The 19,199-nt window shown below is 38.5% G+C and overlaps 1 protein-coding gene and 1 long non-coding RNA gene across 11 annotated transcripts in view; one reads left to right on the top strand and one right to left on the bottom strand.

The window, feature by feature from the left end:
* The window catches only part of LOC123507666 (copper-transporting ATPase 1-like), a 30,888-nt gene extending 23,520 nt beyond the window's left edge, over nt 1-7,368 (top strand). For 7 of the 10 annotated variants that reach the window (XM_045260775.1, XM_045260770.1, XM_045260774.1 and 4 more), the window contains exons 22-27: nt 176-334; nt 614-763; nt 1,109-1,179; nt 1,601-1,753; nt 5,304-5,417; nt 5,859-6,067. In XM_045260775.1, the coding sequence (XP_045116710.1) occupies nt 176-334; nt 614-763; nt 1,109-1,179; nt 1,601-1,753; nt 5,304-5,417; nt 5,859-6,048 (837 nt within the window). In that variant the 3' untranslated portion in view covers nt 6,049-6,067. Of the gene's footprint in view, nt 1-175; nt 335-613; nt 764-1,108; nt 1,180-1,600; nt 1,754-5,303; nt 5,418-5,820; nt 6,068-6,338 lie in introns of those variants that run through there. The other 3 variants (XM_045260778.1, XM_045260779.1, XM_045260780.1) reach the window with 3 other exon arrangements.
* LOC123507669 lies at nt 7,363-11,279 on the bottom strand. The gene is made up of 2 exons (XR_006675732.1): nt 11,128-11,279; nt 7,363-8,519 (listed from the first exon to the last, which is right to left on the bottom strand). It is a non-coding gene; the product is annotated as an uncharacterized LOC123507669 (long non-coding RNA).
* Between the last annotated feature and the right edge of the window lie 7,920 nt (nt 11,280-19,199).

Here is a 19,199-nt window from a genome sequence, read left to right as displayed (position 1 = left end):
TATGCCAGACAGGAGTGGCACAGGGGAACCATTGATTTTCTGAACAGGAAGGGAGATAACTCAGGAATTCAAAATAATTTGACCTATGATTTTCCAAGGTGATGTTTCTAAGTGATATAGAATCCTACACAAGTTGTTCAGTAACAGTTGTGAATATGCATACCTTTTGCTGTAGGTGAAGAAAGTGAAGCAGCTCCAGGAGTCAGGACACAAGGTGGCAATGGTTGGAGATGGTGTCAATGATTCCCCAGCGCTGGCCCAGGCTGATGTGGGCATTGCCATCTCCTCGGGGACGGACGTGGCAGTAGAGGCAGCAGATGTAGTGCTCATAAGAGTGAGTTACCTCTTACTTTAACCTCTTCAGTACCATGATGCATTTTCATATTCATTTTGCTTAATATTTGGTGATTTTGTACAGTTTCAGAAACTCATGTGGGGTTGGTTGAAATAGTGAAGACTGGCCATTAAACCTTTCCTAATGTCAGTAAAATGGTCTAATCACTCAAATCTCATTGTAAGAAGGTGTCCCAGTACTGATGGAGCTAGGTGTTGGTTTGACTGATATTTATTGTGTGACTGCTTTACTTATGACCTTCTCTCTAATGGTTTCCAGGATGACTTGATAGATGTGGTGGGTTGCCTGGACCTCTCCAAGAAAACTGTGCGAAGAATTCATCTTAACTTCATCTTTGCCTCCATCTACAATCTTGTGGGCATTCCTGTGGCTGCTGGAGTCTTCAGGCCTCTTGGCTTTGTGCTGCAGGTAAGGCCAGGCCAGGACTAGTGATATGCTGCACTGAGAATTGACTGTACTAGTGACTTTTTTCAAGAATAAAAATAAGGAACATTTTCAGTCCCTTCTTTTAATTGACATTATGAAGTTTGCAGAATACAGTGGCTGTTTTCTCACAGTGACTGGTCATGCTCATCCTGGCAATGAAGAAAACTAGAATGTAGATATTTTTATTTCAGGTTCTTTTTTTATGTATTTGAATTTTAAATTGATTAGCACAAAAAGCACACTTGTTTCCAAAATTTTAAACAGAAACTGTCATTGAGATTTTAGTATACAATTTTACTGCTAAGCTTCTGCATTTCTGTTTGGCAGCCATGGATGGGATCAGCAGCCATGGCCATGAGCTCTGTTTCTGTGGTGGTGTCTTCACTCATGCTCAAGATGTAAGTATGGCAGCCATTTTTATTTATATTTGAGCGAAATAAAGAAATCACAAATGCCTCATCACATAACAAAAATTGTGTTTTCATGTTCAGCATTATAATTACATTAGGTTGGAAAATATGAATGGATAGACTTGATTTTATTAGGTGTCTGTCATATTGCTAAGTTTGGAAGGGGAGAAGACAACCTTGTGAAACACATCAGAGGATCAGAGGCAGCTTCAGCCAGTGACAGTTGCTATGAATAAAGATGGCAGGTGTCACTTTTATAAGAATTATATGTAGGAAAACTGCTTCATCAAGTGGGGAGCTGAGTGCACTTCAGCTTGATTGCCTACAAATAGAAAAAGAAAATTACTTTATAAAGGTGATAATGTGCCAATGATAAAGCCTCAGGAGTTCTACCTTTGTCTCTTCACAGGTACCGTAAGCCAACTCGGAAGACTTTATCCACATTGGAGTACCACAAGGAACAGGAGAAACGCTTTGGTGGCCAGTTTGACGACGATATCTCGGTGCACCGTGGCTTTGATGACATTCCTCGCCCTCCTTCACCCTCCTCTGCCCTCTCCAGGTATGACCACACAGAGCAGCATGGAATCAGAGCTTTTATGCTGGTAGTAATTTAGGTTCCAGTTGAAGGTAGAAGTAAGTAGAGATAGTTACTAGTAGAGAGACAGAATGTTTTGTTTACTTTCATTTCAGATGGTTTTAGTTATGTACAAGGAATAGATTGATAGATAAGGTAATATAGACCCAGAATTTGAGTTCAGATCAATGATTACCTATGGGTGTTTCTTAAACCCTTCAGTACTAGGATGCATTTTTCCATGAGTTTTGGGTGTGATTAGATCATTTGATTTACATGAGGAAGGGTCTATGGGTGTCAGAAGATTAATGGCTACAATTTTCACTATTTTAATCCCCACTTAAGTTTCTGAAGCTGTATAAAATCACCAAATAGTAACCAGAATAAATATGAAAATGCATCCTGGTACTAAGGTGGTTAAGGCAAGATCAAATGAGGTAGGAAGATAAGTACGTGGTTGGCATTTTCCTTCAAGACATGCTGTTGTGCAAGGTTATGAGTGTAGAGTCTTGTTATGGAGCAGAAACATGTAGACTAATGATAATGATTGGTGTAGATGGTTTGGGATTGGCTAGCTAGACAGAAACACTTTTAGTTCAGGTTTTAGTGTTTATGATTAAGGTCCATATTCTGAAATGTGTTGATGTCTTGCCATAACACTTTCAGTAGGCTCTAGTGGAAATTGTTAGGCATGTCAGTAATGTTTTCATGATTCTAATGATAGTTTAGCTAAGATTTTTCAGTTAATTGTGAAAACATCATGAGAACTCAGCTAATCATCTCTTGCCTTTGAATGTAATGAAAGCTCAGAGCATTGAAGAATATGTCTAAAAAAATATGTATTGTGCTTTTTTTTTTCCAGCTTAAGGATTGTGAAGCAGAACATTTTTTTAGTTTTTTTTTATATATTGTTATTTTGCATGCTTGTATGTACATATTCTGATTTGCCTAATGCTAATAACTATTATTTTTGTGTTTTTTATGTTTGCAGTCAGATGTTTGCCTTACTGCCTTTTTTATTGCGTAATGAATTTCAAGAAACATTTTTTTAGTACCAATTTTTGTTCTTGAGTAAACTTGTATTAGCCAAGTGTTTGCATGTGTGCTGTCCAATTCTGAGTCCCTTCTTAGGCAGTCCACTCCTGCATGCCTCTCAGCACCATCCATCCTCCCTACATCATCCTTGCCATTCTACACAAGTCAACTCACTCACAAAGATTCCTCCTTGAAAATGTCATCTATTCCACTGCCATTCATATAAAAAGATAAATAAATAACCTAACTTAAGCTAAATAAATCACGAGGAGACTTATTTTGTGGCAGATGTCATGAGTGGAATGTTTGTGGGCTGGTTTAGTCGAGAGGTAGTTAAAGTTATACAGACGCTCCTCATGCTGTGTTGAGAAGCTTGCATGTAAGTACCTGCAATCACCAACCCTGCTTTGTATGCGTAACCAGATGGAGGCTCTTAGTTTTTTTTTTTTTTTTTTTTTTTTTTTTTTTTTAGAGGGAAAGCTGGCCAAGGGTAAAGAAAGGCCCACTTAGTTGTCAGCCCCCTTGCAGGTCTAATAGAGTTAACTGAAAAAGAAAGGTTTATCAGGCAGTAATAGCAATGGATTTCTCTTATTACGTTGCCTCTCAAATAAGGAAAAACAACGTGTCCTTTAATTTCGCTCAGGAAATTCATTTAGCTACTATTTTTATTTTTGTGGTTAGAATAATTTATACTTTATTTTTAAGGGAATGTTTCAGTTTTGTTCTTCATGTTTTAAAGTAGTTTTGTATTAGATTGTTCTCATAAGCAGCACAATAACAGTAGTTGCACCAGCACCATTAGCAGCACCAGTAATAGTAATAGTAATAGGAGTAGTATTGATGCATTTTATTCAACAACTATGCACTTATTCTCTCTCTCTCTCTCTCTCTCTCTCTCTCTCTCTCTCTCTCTCTCTCTCTCTCTCTCTCTCTCTCTCTCTCTCTCTCTCTCTCTCTCAACTTTATTGGAGTTATTGAATGTACATATGCCTTCCTTGCCTTGCCTGCCTTATGCTTGAGTCCTGCTATCACATTATGCTCTGTGTGTGACTGATGCACCAACATGGAAGGTTTGGTGGACAAAATGTGAATTTCCACCTAAATGCAGTGTGGTGAAGGTATGAGCATGAGACCTTCACTTCAGTACAGTAATGCTTGTTCTGCATGCCTGTATGGAGGAACAGCTTGTTATTCGGTTGATATAGAAAATGAGAAACAGAATCTCTACCATGGTTATTTGTGAGTGGCTCTTTGTTGTGTTAGTTTAGGTTCTTCCAGTACAGTCACTAAGGGTCAGTTTTTGTCAACTTGGTCCATTATTTTCAGTAACTCACATCATGGGGGAACTTTTGAAAACAACAATGCATTCCAGAAAGTAGCGTATGTTCCTGGTAATGTTCAATTGCTTGCTGTCCATGGAGAAATTTACATCAGCACATTCTTTCATAAATCTAAGTATGTGTTGTAAGATTGTGGCATAATTCTTTCTTTCTTTGTGAGTCATTGTTGGTCAGAGAATGTGATCTTCCTCTGGTATGTAGGTTGTAGAGTTGTGGGTTTTTGTGCTGTGGTAAGTGGAGGTAAGGTACAAACCAGAGCCTCTCACTCCATCTCCTATGCATTCTGTGATGCTGGAGACAACCAGATATTGATTACACAGTGTTGGGGAAACCACAAGCCAGAGAGCACAGATGCACAAGACTAGATTTCATAGTGTTTTGAGTGTTGGTGTCACTCTTCTAGTCTTTGTTGTGGTGCTTTGTATTGTATGAACTGTGTGGGACGTGTAATTGTATGGTGCTTGTTTTGTTTACATTGTGGGAAATGCAGGTGTGTTATTTTAATCACAGACATTTCATCTGACTGTGTATTAAATGTTCAGAGAGGAACACAACTTCACTCCAGGTGAACTTCTGTGAGTACAACTTTTTATTGATAATATTGCTTGGGATGAGTTTTTAAAGCAACTTACCCATAAAAGATTATTGTCACATGTTGTTACTTATAGAAATTTGTACTTTTAAGCCACAATGGTGTTTGTAATAGTCTCTGATTCAGTACTTCATGTTTGGGTTGATTTTATTGGGTAAAATTCATTTAATATTGAACATTGGTCCAAGTAAGATAAACTTTTAGGAAACCATAATTATACAGTTATTTATGATGGCACTGGCAGTTTATGAGTATGTTAGACTTGATGAGTAAGAAATTCACATAAGAAAGGAACTGTTCTTACTTTGAAAGTTGCATGGGAATGTGTAGCTGCATGGTAAAAGGCTACTGAATGAAGCACTGTGCTGCCTCCTTTACTCTACTTGAAATGCCTGAGTTCCTTATTATTATTGTAGAAGACTCAGTGATGGACAACAGGCACTTTCTGGTCCTCTACTGAACATACACTTATACGTCAGCCAATACTGTAAAGTTTCCTTCACCCTCGGCCCTCTGTGAGGTGTGGTTGTTTCCACCGCCAACATGAAAGTATTCCTTACCTCCCCAGAGTGAGAAAGAACCTTCAAGGCTTATACAGGTCGACCAAACCAGATTGTGAGTGCGCAGGCATGAGGTATGGGGGGAAGTGTAGCTGCACCTATACCCAGAACCTCAAAGCAAGGTACTTGTTGTCTTCCTTTAGTTGTCTTATGTTAGGAAAGAGTTTCCTTTTTTCAGAAGATTTTTATGTTGGGATACAAATTACATCTGAATATTTTTTGTTGATTATATTGATTACAGTGATTGTTTATATATATATATATATATATATATATATATATATATATATATATATATATATATATATATATATATATATATATATATATATATATCTCCAGTACATAATTATATAAAAGTGATTAATGATGCATTAATTCATTTCATGCTTATTGATCTGTAAAGAAGCTCTTTTCATGCAGCTTTGTGCACTTGTTGATATATTATCACTGATATGCACTACCTTTACTGGCAACAAGCTACTCCAGCTGACATGTGGTGCATCTGGTTGACTGATCTTTCAGAAAGTCAAAGATTTGTAGCAAGCATGACAACATTGCAGGTTCAACGCTCTGACTGGTGTTCGTTTGGGAGGTGAGAGTGACGCAGAAATGGAGGAACTTTTGCCTAAATTTGAGCTAGATGGAGTTGGAAGCTTAGGGGAATTGTATGATGGTGACAGTTTTGTGGTTGGTGATTGTGAGGAGAGGGCCACACTGGAACCTTCCCAGTCTGTGGTGGTACAACTCTAACAAATAGCACCATGAGTTTGTAAGTGCATGCACTGCTTCTTCCCTTCCTATCCTTTGCATGACACAGTCCCTTTAATTCATACAGAATGCACTTATGCAACTGCTTCTTTGAGCACTACATTAACTTGCATTTCTTAGTCTTAGTAACACATGCATGCAGTTGTATTAATCTAATTCTTTTTTATCATAATATGCTGAAAAATGCTGCTTAAACTAATCACTAACTAGTTAAAATTCATAAGGAGCCTGTGATAGCACGTAAGCCCTCTGACCTGTGGCCCCATCCCCAGAATCTTTGGTACACTGCGTGGGTCCCGCCAAGGACACTTTCCTGTTCCCATGGATGATGAGGATGGTGAAGTGGAGCTCAAGTTTCTTCCTTCTTAATTGTCATCTTGCAAGACTGAATGTATTAAGCTTTAAGTCATAAGTCTTCAAAATTTTTTTCACCTCACTTGTGTTGTGTGGCATAACTAGGCAAATTACTTCTCAGTGGCAGACATGTCTCAAGACATATCATCACCCCAGCTGAAATGCTTTATATGATACAGACATTATAAAGCACTGGAGAATTTTCTTTGGTGGTAGATACCCAAAGCAAGATTCTAGTAGTATATACTTAATGTGTGAAGATTTCTCCCCCAGTGTGTCTTGTAGCAAGGCTGCAAGAGTGGGCATTGGGGCAGGACTCAAATGCACTGAGGATTTACCTATACAGGGAACACGATGCTGCTGACACAATGTGGCTCCTTGAAAACATTCCATGGCAAGCAGGGAGGTTAACTTAGGGAAAGAAGGAAGTCACTTATGATAACTTCGTCAGCAGTTGTTTTATGTCTTTGTGGTATCATAAAAACTGTTATTCATAATTTTTTTCATTATAGGTTATACATGAATAATTGTAGGTCTTGTTATCCATTAGAAGAATTTGGTGCTAGGGCTCTACCTGAGTTAGTACCAGTACCTACAGTGTCTTAATTCTGCTGCACTCAGGAGAGCCAAGAAGCAAGGCTCTCCTCCCCTTGGGTGTTGTTGCATACTGCCGAGTGCACGTGTGATATTGTACTTAAGGAATCTATCAAGCTGGAGTGGTGGAGAGTTAGATAAGAAAGCATTATACTTATAGTGTGTATGTCAGGGGACATTATTTTTGTACCACATGAGTACTTTGTAAGACACATTTCCTTTAGTTCAGATGATGTAGTATGTACAGCTGTAATGTGAACACATAATTTATTGTTCTGTTTAATTTGTGGATTAAGTTAACACATCCACATTTGTAACAAGTGTTGTGCACTATAATACAGACTTACAGAAAATAATAACTATTTTATTCATCATTTGGAGATGTACAGAAGCTGATGCAAAGGAGAGGAAGAAACACACACTCCTTGAGATACATGCCTTGATACATTACTTGAGATATATGATAGACAAAAATAAACTCATTCTGTCAGAAAAATGCTGTGACAGTCATATACTGTAGATAATAACAATAATAACAATAATAAAAATAAATTAAACGAGAAATAACAGAAAAATAAACCAATAACAACGATAGTTCAATAAAAAAAAAAAAAAGTACATCGGACAGTAGATAAATAGTGGAGTAGTAATTGACGTAGTAGGTGTTGCATGGTGGTGAGGCGTGGCGGCGCACAGTATGCAGCTAGGTCAAACAAATCGTATTTTTACCACTACTCTTATTCTATTATCATCCCTCGCCTCTGATCCTATTCATTACTTACGGCGTTACCAGGCAACAATGAGCACCCAACCCCCCCACTCCAGGGGATAATATCTCGCTTCAATGAGGGGGACCTGGACACACACACACCTTTCTTAACTTTATCTATCCTCTCTTATTTTCTATCTATTCTGACTCTATCGCTGTCTTTCTTCTCTTTCGTGTGTTTTTCCTTTTTTTTTTTTTTTACTTTTCCTTTCCATTCATATTTCTATCATCTTGATTCTTATTTAGTGTATATATTTTCTATCTTTCTATACCTTCTATATTCTCTTTACTTGCATCTATCTTGTTTCTATTGACATTTCTCACTTGTGTTCTGAATTTCATATTACTTTGTTTTAATACAGTAACATGAACAAGGTTGTGAATGTTCGGGTGTGGTATGGATGAGCAAGTGAGCAAGCTGGCATTGGGAGCCGAGCGGGGGAGGCAGCACGGCATGTGTAGGCTACATGAGGCTAGCCAAGATGTATGAATATTGTCCTGTACTTATGCTATGGAATGGTTTTGTTACTGTAAAGCATACTTAAGAAAGATAAAAATATGGCTGATTTCCTTGTGTATAAGTTTCCGGTGTATGTGAGTGTGTGTAACTGTGTATGGTGAGTGGATGGTTGAGCGAGGGTGTGGGTGCAGGCTGCAGACTGGGGCACATGACGTAGAGCCTGTGGTGACCGGTGACTGGTGAGGCGGTGACTGGTTCACTCTGGTATTTACACGACTGCCGAGGGAATAATACATAAGGTTCAGTCTTAGGCGCTCACGAGAGAAAATACTTTAGCACTCCCGAGGGAATATACATACTGTAAGGTTCAGTCTAGCCAAGTTAGTTATTAAAGATCTAATCGGACACCGGAATTCTGTTTCAAGGTAAGAAGGACTGCTAATCAAGTCATTTTACATTGTTATGCTTCAAAACGATAAAATTCATAAAAAAAAAAACAAGCCTGTACAGAGAAGACAAAGTAAAAGTAACAAAAACGTGTTATTTTAGTAGTTTTTTTTTTTTTTTTTTTGCACCAAAATACAGAAATACAGGCAGAACGCATGACTACAGACTATTTGTTTAAGGAACTGAAATGTCAAAATTTGGTTATTTTGGTGTTTTCTAGCATTTTATGCACCAAAACTAAAGAATGCAAACAAACCACTATATTTGTTAAAACGTCGTATTTATGTGATTTTAAGGTGTTTTATGAAAAAAAACCTTTTTCATATTTTTTTTTCCATAAAACACCTTACAAACACAAATAAGACGTTTTAACAAATATATATTTCTGAGTTTTGGTGCATAAAACGCTGGAAAACACCAAAATAACCAATTTTTTGACATATTTAAGTTCCTTAAACAAATAGTGTGTAATCATGCGTTTTGCCTGCATTTCTGTATTTTGGTGCAAAAAAAGCTGAAAACTACTAAAATAACACGTTTTTCTTACTTTTATTTTGGTTTCTCTATAATGTGTGTGTGTGTGTGTGTGTGTGTGTGAACCAAACTCTTAAAGAAGATTATAAGACTATCATGAGATATAAGGAGAATGTTGTCAGGAAAATAATCAATGCGCAATTAGCTATCACTTTCAATGAGAGAGAGAGAGAGAGAGAGTTGTAGGTCTGAGAGGCGCGAGGACTCTGTGTCACTGGGAGTGTGCGTGGCGGACCATATACCGCACACCATACACCACAATTTGCTGTCTTTCACTCTGTCACCACACACCATACACCACAATTTGCTGTCTTTCACTCTGTCACCACACACACCATACACCACAATTTGCTTTCTTTCTCTCTGTCACCACACACACCACTGTCATCATACACCACACACCACACTGTTATCTTTCCCTCTATCACCACATACACCATTCACCACAATTTGCTCTCTTTCACTCTATCACCACACACACCACTGTCACCACACCATACACCACACTTCACTCTCACCACACACACCACACCACACACACCACAGTGCTCTCTTCCACTCTATCACCACACACACCACTGTCACACACACACCACCTGAAGCTCTCTTCCACTCATCACACACACACACACCACACACACACACACACACACACACACACACACTGCTCTCTTCCACTCTATCACCACACACACCACACACACACACATTACACCACACTGCTCTCTTCCACTCTATCACCACATTTTTTTTTTTTTTTTTTTTTTTCATTATTTGTTTGTGTTCCTTTTTATTTGTTTTGAATGTCGTGATTTGTAATGTCGATATTTTGTCACTCATCTCTCACTGTTTATAATGTTTGTTTTTAATGATCGTGTTATTTTTTTTTTATTCTTTTTTGTATTTATTTGTGTATACTTTAATTAGATTTATATATTGTGTGTTGTGAATGTTGAGTTTTGGTAATGTCGACATTTTGAAGCTCCTCCCCACGGCTGCTTGTATCTTCAAATAGATTAAAACCATAAAAACATTTAGTATTCCACACATAAATCCCAGATCACTTTCAAATACTGAGAATTTAATACAAGCAAGGACATAGTATTGGAATTTATTGTGTTGTGAATGTTGAGTTTAGTAATGTCGACATTTTGAAGCTCCCCACAGCAACTTGTATCCCTTAATAAACTAAAACCATAATAACACTAAATATTTCACACATAATTCCGTGATACTTTTTCAAACACTGAGAATTTAACACATACAAGGACATAGTATTGGAATTTATAGCGGGCAAGGAGAAGAGTCAATTCCTTGAGAGAGCCACACTTGATGATGGCGTCGGTACCTCCTGCCAAGACACAAGGTTGACCTAACTGGAGTGCCGTTATATTTTCAGCCTGTATAGAGGTAACAGTGCCGTGACAGAGGTGGTGGAGGTTATTAATGCACCAAGGAACAGGTGTGTAAGGTGTGGCAGTGGTGTTGATAAGGGATTAGTGTGTAAGGAGGGAAAGAAGTGTGGTGGGCCGAGTGTGCACGTCTGCTCCTTGTCAACAAACGGTGGTGATGGCCGTGTGGTGTTTGGTGTTGCTTATACACCCCATAAACACACTGAAACACCCCGCAACATGCCCATTTACACCCAAACACCCACACACACAAAGTGAAGTGATGACATTCCCGACAGCACCAGCGGCAAGACAAGAGAGCAATGCAACTCTTCACCACGACTCTCCACAACGCCTCACCATCATTTATTCCAGGTATTTCTAAGGCCACTCTCTTATTTGTAGGTTTTCTTTGCATATGAGAGTGAAAACAGTGCCCAAATGTTGAAAAGGTGATGGGTATAACGAGCAGTGTTCAGTATTACCAGCTATTATTTGCTTCTTTGACTCACCGTAAGCCAAACATGTGTCAGATTTCACCCTCTACTGTAGCATTGCATGTTTCCTGGGCAAGTTTTCTCGATGGGGCTTAATTTTGTTGTGGTGAGATAATAAATGCAACATAAGGATTATGGAGCCCGCGCTGCAGTGTTCCCGGATGTTACCTCCCGCCCGGCCCCCGCCCGTCCCCCCGAGCTCCTTCCCCGTCCCCCCCGTGGTAACCTGCGGGTTCCAATACTTTTTTTGATATATTCTCTAAAAATAATAATACGCTTCCATGATGTGTTTTTATGGTTTCTCTAAATATTTCGTTGTGTTTGAAGTGTGTTCCGCGCCTGTGTTCGGTAAATATGTGGCGTTTAGTGGTGTTTTATAGCTTAAATATGAGCTGCCATAACCTTCAAAATTTCCCATCTCTCAATTTCATTTTTTTAATTTCGAGGTGTGACTGGGCCTTTGTGGTATCAAAGAATTGTGTGTACTTTTTTAAGCGTGAAATCAATCCATTGAGTGAAATATGTGGACTTTGAAGTGGTGTTTTGTCCCGTTTAACGTAAGTTTTATTTTTTCGATTTTATTTGTTTACGTTTCTGTTTGACGGTCAAACTCGTTGTAGAATGCCTTAAAAGAAAGCTCAGACTCTGTAGAATGTGTTAGAATACTCGCCAAGTGAAAATAGGTTGACTTTACAAGAGTTTTTAATGAGTTTAGAGTTTAATGGTTTTGTTTTACATAAATGCTCTTTTACTCTTTCACTTCTGGTTCTAGGTCAGTGTTGGATGCCTGAGAAGAGAGTTTACATTGTCTAATATTTTTCGAAATATATATTAAGTCGAAATGGCTGGACGTTTTGGCAGCGTTATAAGTGGAAATGTGTATATACATTTTATATACTTGATTTAGACAGTTTTTTAAAACTACTTAAGTAGGAGATGTTTTGATGTTTTGGATAATAATTAAAGTATGTATCAAGTCATAAAAAAGTAAGCATTCGGCCTTGGCTTCGTTTTTTCTTGAAGTCATTTTTAAAATTATTTACGTAGTTCAGCCGAGTCAGTCACCACTGTTCCCGCGCTCTTGATGACGTCACAGCCAAGGTGGTGACTCATCATAGCGAAGACCGGCGTCCCTCCCTCCCTACCGCCCAGTTCGTCGATATTTTGCCTAATATCTAGTGATTTCTACGTGTTTTCCCATGTTTCTTGGCTCAGGTGTGTAGATATTAGTAGCAGAAGGAAGAAGGAAGGAGAAATAAAAGAGGGTGAGGAGAAAGGGAGGAATAAGTGGAGGAGCAGGCAAGCCACAATAGGTGCGCTCCCTACACTTCCTCAATATTTTGCCTAATATCTCGTGTTTTCTAAGTGTTTTGGTGTGTTTCTAGGATCAGGCGTGTAGATGGGAGAAGAAAGAAAAAAAGGAAGAGGACGTAGAAGAAAGGAATAATGGAAGTGGAAGAAGAGGAGCCAAGCCACAATATTTAGGTAAGTCCCCTTTTTAATGTTACCGTTCTTTATAACGCATTTTGGTGTTTTTGGGTTATATCTGAAGTATTTTGAGTGTGTTTGGTAGTGTTGCAGGGTGTTTTGGGTGTATTTTCAGTGTGTGTTAGATGTTTTTAGGTATATTTTACATATCTTGAGTGTGGTGTAGTGGGGTGTTTGAATATATGGGTGTGTTCTGATTGTGGTTAGGGATTGGTGTATTGAGTGTGTTTTAGGTTAGTTTTAAGTGGTCTGAATTTTGAGGTTTTGCATGGTGTATTGAGTGTGTTTTATTTTTCTTGTTTTCTCTTTCCTAGTTCCATTACATGAGCTATTGGTTGTCTTTGAAGTATTTACCTTGTTGTATTGATATGATAATCCAAATATTTTACTTATGTGCTTTTAAGGGTTCAGATTTTGCTGTATAATCACTCCCAGATCTTTTTCTCTTTAGTCTTCATTATTTTTCCTCTCCCATCAAATAGTTCCATACCGGTCTTCTCTTATTCCTATGACATTAAACTCCAATTTCCACTTGTTGCTCCACTCATAGATCTTGTTTATATCTTTCTGTAACAGCAAACAGTCCTCCCTGGTTTTGATAACTCTTAGCAGCTTTGCATCATCACCAAACATATTAATATAATTGATTACCCTAATGTGAATGTCGTTTACATAAATCTGAAACATAATGGGGCTAACACTGACCCTTGTGGCACTCTGCTGGTTACTTAACCCCAAGATGAGTATGTATCTCTGATCACAGTTCTCATTTCCCTATCCTTCAAATAATCTCTTGTCCATTGGAGCAAGGTTCCTCACAGTCCTTCTATGTTCTCTAGTTTCCAAAGTAGTCTTCCATGCGGGACTTTATCAAAAGGCTTTTTATGTCCAGGTATACTGTGTCCACCATCCGTCTCTGCTTTCCAGTCCTTCTGTAACTCTCGAGTAGAAGCTTAATAAGTTTGATACACATGACTTCCGTGTACTGAACCCAAATTGTCTTTTCAATATGACTTGTTCTTCTTACAGATGTTTAACCCATTTTTCATTGATAATGATTTCACACAACTTCCCCAAAACACTTCTAAGTGACACTGGTCTGTAGGTTAGTGGTTCAGTTGCCTTTCCTCTTTTAAATATCAGTATTACATTAGCTCTCTTCCATTCTAGTGGAACTTTCCCTTCATTTAGTGAACTTGTAATTACTTCCCAAATTGGTGTGTGTGTGTGTGTGTGTGTGTGTGTGTGTGTGTGTGTGTGTGTGTTTATGTGTTTGTGTATTTACCTAGTTGTAGTTTTACAGGGCCTGGGCTTTATGCTGGTGTGGCCCTGTCTCCATATCTACACTTATCAAATTTTTCTTTAAAACTATGCACACTCATTGCTGACACCACTTCTTCACCCAAACTGTTCCACGTCTGAACACATCTTTGCGGGAAACTATATTTTTTAACATCTCTCAAGCATCTTCCCTTCCTCAGCTTTTTACTATGCGATCTTGTTGTTTGAATGTCATATTTTTCTCTGTCTAACCTAACCTTGTAATTTTATTTATTTATTGATTTATTTTTAACTAACCTAACCAAACATTTGCAGGTCCGCACAAAACGACACGCCGATTTATTTGAAGTGAAGGACGGAGATTAAAATGGCCTTGAAAAACACCACACTCGTTTTGTCCACCGCCATCACCACCTTCTCCCAGATCAATGACAAAGTGTATTACAGACTCACACATAAGGAAGAGGTGCGTGTGAGTGTGTTTGGATACATTTGGGTGTGTTTGGGTCTGTTTGGGTGTGTTTTGGGGTGCTTTGAGTGTGTTTGGTGTGTATTGAGGTTCTTGGGTGCATTTGGGGTGTGTTTTGAGGTGTTTTGGATGTGTTTTGAGTGTGTTTGGGTGTATTTTGAGTGTGTTTCATATGTTTTTGATGCATTTGAATGTGTTTTTGGATATTACAAGTGTTTGGGTGCAGTTTTGGGTGTGTTTCAGCATGTGTTATGATGCTAATGTATTTTAAGCTAACCTACTCTCTCTCTCTCTCTCTCTCTCTCTCTCTCTCTCTCTCTCTCTCTCTCTCTCTCTCTCTCTCTCTCTCTCTCTCTCTCTTTTGTAAGAGTTTTTGTGCTATTGATAGAGTAGATGTCATACTAATCTTTCAATAGAACCATCAACGCCCACATGTGGCTTTTGATAAGGTAGATATCAATGTAATCTGTCAATACAGCCATCAAACCTCCCTTAAAAACCCGTGTGATTCTGATTTGTAAAGCGCAGGGCACACACATTTTTGGGGGTTGGTTTTTGCGGGTGATTGAAATAGTAGTGTTGAAACAAGTGTCTTTTAGAAATACAACTTAGGCGACCACTGTTTTTCAAAGTCCACAGTTATGAGGAAGTTTGTTCTTAAGAGTGTTTCTGCTTTTGATTTGATAAATATCATGTTACTCTGTCAATAGATCATTAAACATCTCTTAAAAACTGGAGGGGTTTGGCTGTGTTTCTGGGGTGTTTGGGGTGAAAGAGAGTGTTTTTGTGGGGTTTGTGTGTGTTTTCGTGGTTTTTGAGTGTTTTGGGTGGTTTTGGGATATTCAGGTGTGTGTTTTGGGTGTTTAGGAGTGTTTTTGGGGATTTAAGTGTGCTTTGGGTGTGTTTGGTGGTGTTTGAATGTGTTTGGGTGATATTTAGATGTGTCTCTCATCTGTGTGTTGAAACAAACACAAAGCACACACCAAAACACATCAAAACAAGCACACTCTAAGCACACCAAAAACATCACAGAACACATTCAAAAACCCCAAAGCACACTCTGAGCACACCATAAATACCACAGAACACAGTCAAATCACCCCAAAACACACACTGAGCACACCAAAAACACCCCAGAAGACCTCAAAACACCCCAAAACACACCAAAGCACACTCTAAGCACATCAAAAACACCCCAGAAGACCTCAAAACACCCCAAAACACACCAAAGCACACTCTGAGCACATTATAAACACCACAGAACACTCAAAACACACCAAAACATTCCCAAAACACACTCGTTTTCATCCTAACCTAATCTAACACCCCATAACCACTCCTCTCTCTCCCACAGATTTGAACCTTGTGTTTTTATTTATTTATTTATTTTTATTTTTTTTTTTTTTTTTTTTAATATTTTTTTTTTTTTTACATTATTCGTGTGTTTTAATGTTTTTTTTTTATGTTTCCGTATGTTTTTCATTCATTATTCCTGTGTTTTGGTGTTTTTAATGTTTCCCTTCGTTTTTCTTACATTTTGTTAGGTTTTTCTAATTTTTTTGACAATTTATGCCTCCTTTCCAACCTCACCAAACCTAGCCTAACCAGACGCCCCCAAACCACTCGCTCTCTTTCTCTCCTGCAGGCCATGAGGGAGGCGGTGGAGGTTTGGGGGGTCCAGCACGCTATCACAGACAACCTGCAGTTCATGCTTGGGATGGGACACACTGGGACAACCTCAGACTGTTGGTGGGAGCAAGACAAGGCTGTGGCAATTTTGCCACTCAGACCTGTTGTCATGTTACTATTATTGCACATCCTAAGAAGGTGTGCATATGTGTGTTTACCTAGTTGTATTTACCTAGTAGTATTGTACAGGGTTCGAGCGGGCCTCATAGCCAGGGCATGGGGAAAAAGGTACTACCCGGCAGTCCAGGGGGGCCCGGGCCCGTGATATCAACCTGAATTTGATAGTTGAAAAAAGAAAAGCCCAAATACTAAAGGGGCAGCTTAAAGAAAAGTACCGCTAGTAAAACTGAAAAAAAAAAAAAAAATACAGTGCTTCAACTGTGCTTGTTATATTCAAAGTTAAGGATAATGAATCAGATAAGTTTGAGATTCATGAAAGGTTCATAGAATTTATAATGTTTCACAAGAAAACTGGTGAAGAGTTAAGTGATATGGTGCTTTCAAGGTTAGACCATTATATGATTCCTTTCAGTGATTGTAGAGGGCAAGGTTATGATAATGGCGCAAATATGTCGGGAAAAGTGAAAGGTGTTCAAGCACATCTACACAAGAAAAACCCTTTGGCACAGTATTCTCCCTGTGGTGCTCACACACTTAATCTAACAGGAGTTCATGCAGCATCCCTCTGTCCAGACACAGTAACCTTCTTTGGTTGTATTCAGCGCCTATATGTGTTCTTCAGTAGTAGCACGGTGGAAAGTCTTGCAAGAAAATATATATGTTCACTTCACTCACAATCAGAAACTCGCTAGTGCTCGTGTATGCTGTTCGTCCAGTAGCACAACATTTACCAGGCATTCTTAGCGCTTGATAAATCACTTGAGAATTTTGCATGACACATGAGATGCGTTCAGAAGTTATTTCTTTGAAAGAGTATTTCACATCATATCCTTCTATTGTTCTAGCTGCCATTTGGTTCAAAATTCTTTCCAACATTGATTTGGAATCAGATCATCCAATCACGAGGTATATCACTAGAAACAGAAATATCTCTCATCTCTGATCTCTGCATGGAACTCAGACAACTAAGAGACATGTGGCCTCATATTGTCAGAGGCACATCATGTTGCTACTTCCTTAGAATCACCCCAAGTTTTCCAGAGAAAATCAGGAAGCATAAAAGATTTCATGATGAGGTGGTTATGAAAGTGCAAAGACAACTAATGAATTCAATGAGGAAGCAGATTTCAGGATTAATGTTTTCTATTGTACTGTAGATTACATAGTCACTGACCTGGAACAGAGATTTACGGTGGTTAAAGGCATATGTGACACCTTTACGGCAGTTCTAATGTATGCTTCACTGAGCGAAGATGAGCTTCAAGATGCCTCAAAATCCCTGGTTCAAAAATACTCTTTAGATCTGTCAAATGAGTTTGTTAATGAGATGATGCACTTGAAGAAAATATTTAGGTCAACTTTTCATTCAGAGAAAGAACTGCCTCCTCTTCACTTGCTGAATGAAATATACAATAAGAAACTGCAGTCAGTTTTTGGTGAAGTGTGCGTAGCACTGCATATTCTGTACACTGCCTGTTACAGTTGCTGACTGAGCGCAGCTTTAGTAAACTTTCTCTAATAAAGAACTATAAGAGATCAACCATTCAAGCGCTTCTCACATTTGTCACTACTGTCAATTGAGAATTGCTACCAGGCGCTTAGACTACACTCAGTAATCAATGATTTCGCCATGAAAAGGCAAAAGGTGAAATTGAAACTCTAATGATCTTAAGTGTAGTGTGAGGAAATTAATGTCGGGTCTTCAGAAAGCTCAGCAATGTCTTGAGCACTGTTTGTCTAACGCAGGTGATTGTGTTTTGAATGTTATGGGTGTTTGACTACATTGTAACAAAAGTGTGTTGGGGTGTTTCTGTGTGGTTCCTCAGTGGCTGACAGGAGGAAGGAATAGCGTTGTGTTGAAGAAAAGCCAGGATAAGGTGGAAAGGTGACTGATGTACGCAGTACCAGTGAGGTGAGTCACCTGAGTGTGGTGTAGCAAAGCCCAAGGATTATGTTTCACATCTATTATTGTTGGAGATTTATACAAGAACTGCATTTTAGTTAGACTTAGTATTTTCTGGCTGTAATTTGGAAGTTAAATTAGATTAAAACTAAAATAAGGCATTTAATTTGCCCTAACAGAAATTTTGATGGTAATTCATTTAAATATTAAAGGTTTTGTATATCTTGAGCTGGTTGTAAGGCAAGCCTTGAGTTGCGTAGTCAGTTTTACAGTAATTAATCCAGCTTGCAGTAGTATTCAGTTTTATTAGGCTACTCCTGAAGGTCAGAGAAGAAACATTAATTAATTTCAAATGTCATTAATTGAATATTATATTTCCAATTAGGCCTACCCATGCTTAAAATACAGATCAAATAAATAAATTTGACATTTTCCTGTCATTTATACTTAAACCACCTACACTGCACTTAAGCATTTTTAACTGCACGAATTCAGTATATTTCCATTTTTTTTAAAGGGCGGGGCCGGGATTCCTAAAAGTACTGGGGCCCAAAAGGGTGGTGCTTGGGCACTGCTCATAGCGTCCTGTCTCCATGTCTCCATTTATCCAATTTTTTCTTTAAAGTTATGCACATTATGTGGTGTAACAACTTCACCACTCAATGCATTCCACTTTTCCACCGTTCTATGAGGAAAATTATTTTCCAATATCCTTCACACACTGCCTCATCCTGATCTTCTTTACATGTCCTCTTGTCCTTCCATCTTCTGTCACCAGCACCAGGTCTTCCTTGTCTATTTTGTTCAATGCCATTGACTATCTTGTACATTGTTATTAGGTCCCCTCATTCTCTTCTATCTTGTAAGGTTGGCAGTCACATTTCCTTCAGCCATTCTTTGTATATTAGGTCCTTTAGTTCTGGCACCATCTTTTTAGCAATCTTCTGTATCTGTTCTAATCTTCTTATATCCTTTTCAGAACTCGTGGAGACCACACCACAGCTGCATATTCCAGCCTTGGGCGTATCATGCTTGTGATGATTTTTTTCATCATATCTTTGTCCATGAATTGAAATGTCAACATTTTACATAATCCAAATATCTTGCTTATGTGTTTTGGGGTTCAGATTTTCCTGT

Source organism: Portunus trituberculatus, chromosome 23 (genome assembly GCF_017591435.1).
Source record: "Portunus trituberculatus isolate SZX2019 chromosome 23, ASM1759143v1, whole genome shotgun sequence".
Lineage (NCBI taxonomy): Eukaryota > Metazoa > Arthropoda > Malacostraca > Decapoda > Portunidae > Portunus > Portunus trituberculatus.
Note: the sequence above shows the minus strand (reverse complement) of the source record. Positions and strands in the feature narration are given on the sequence as shown.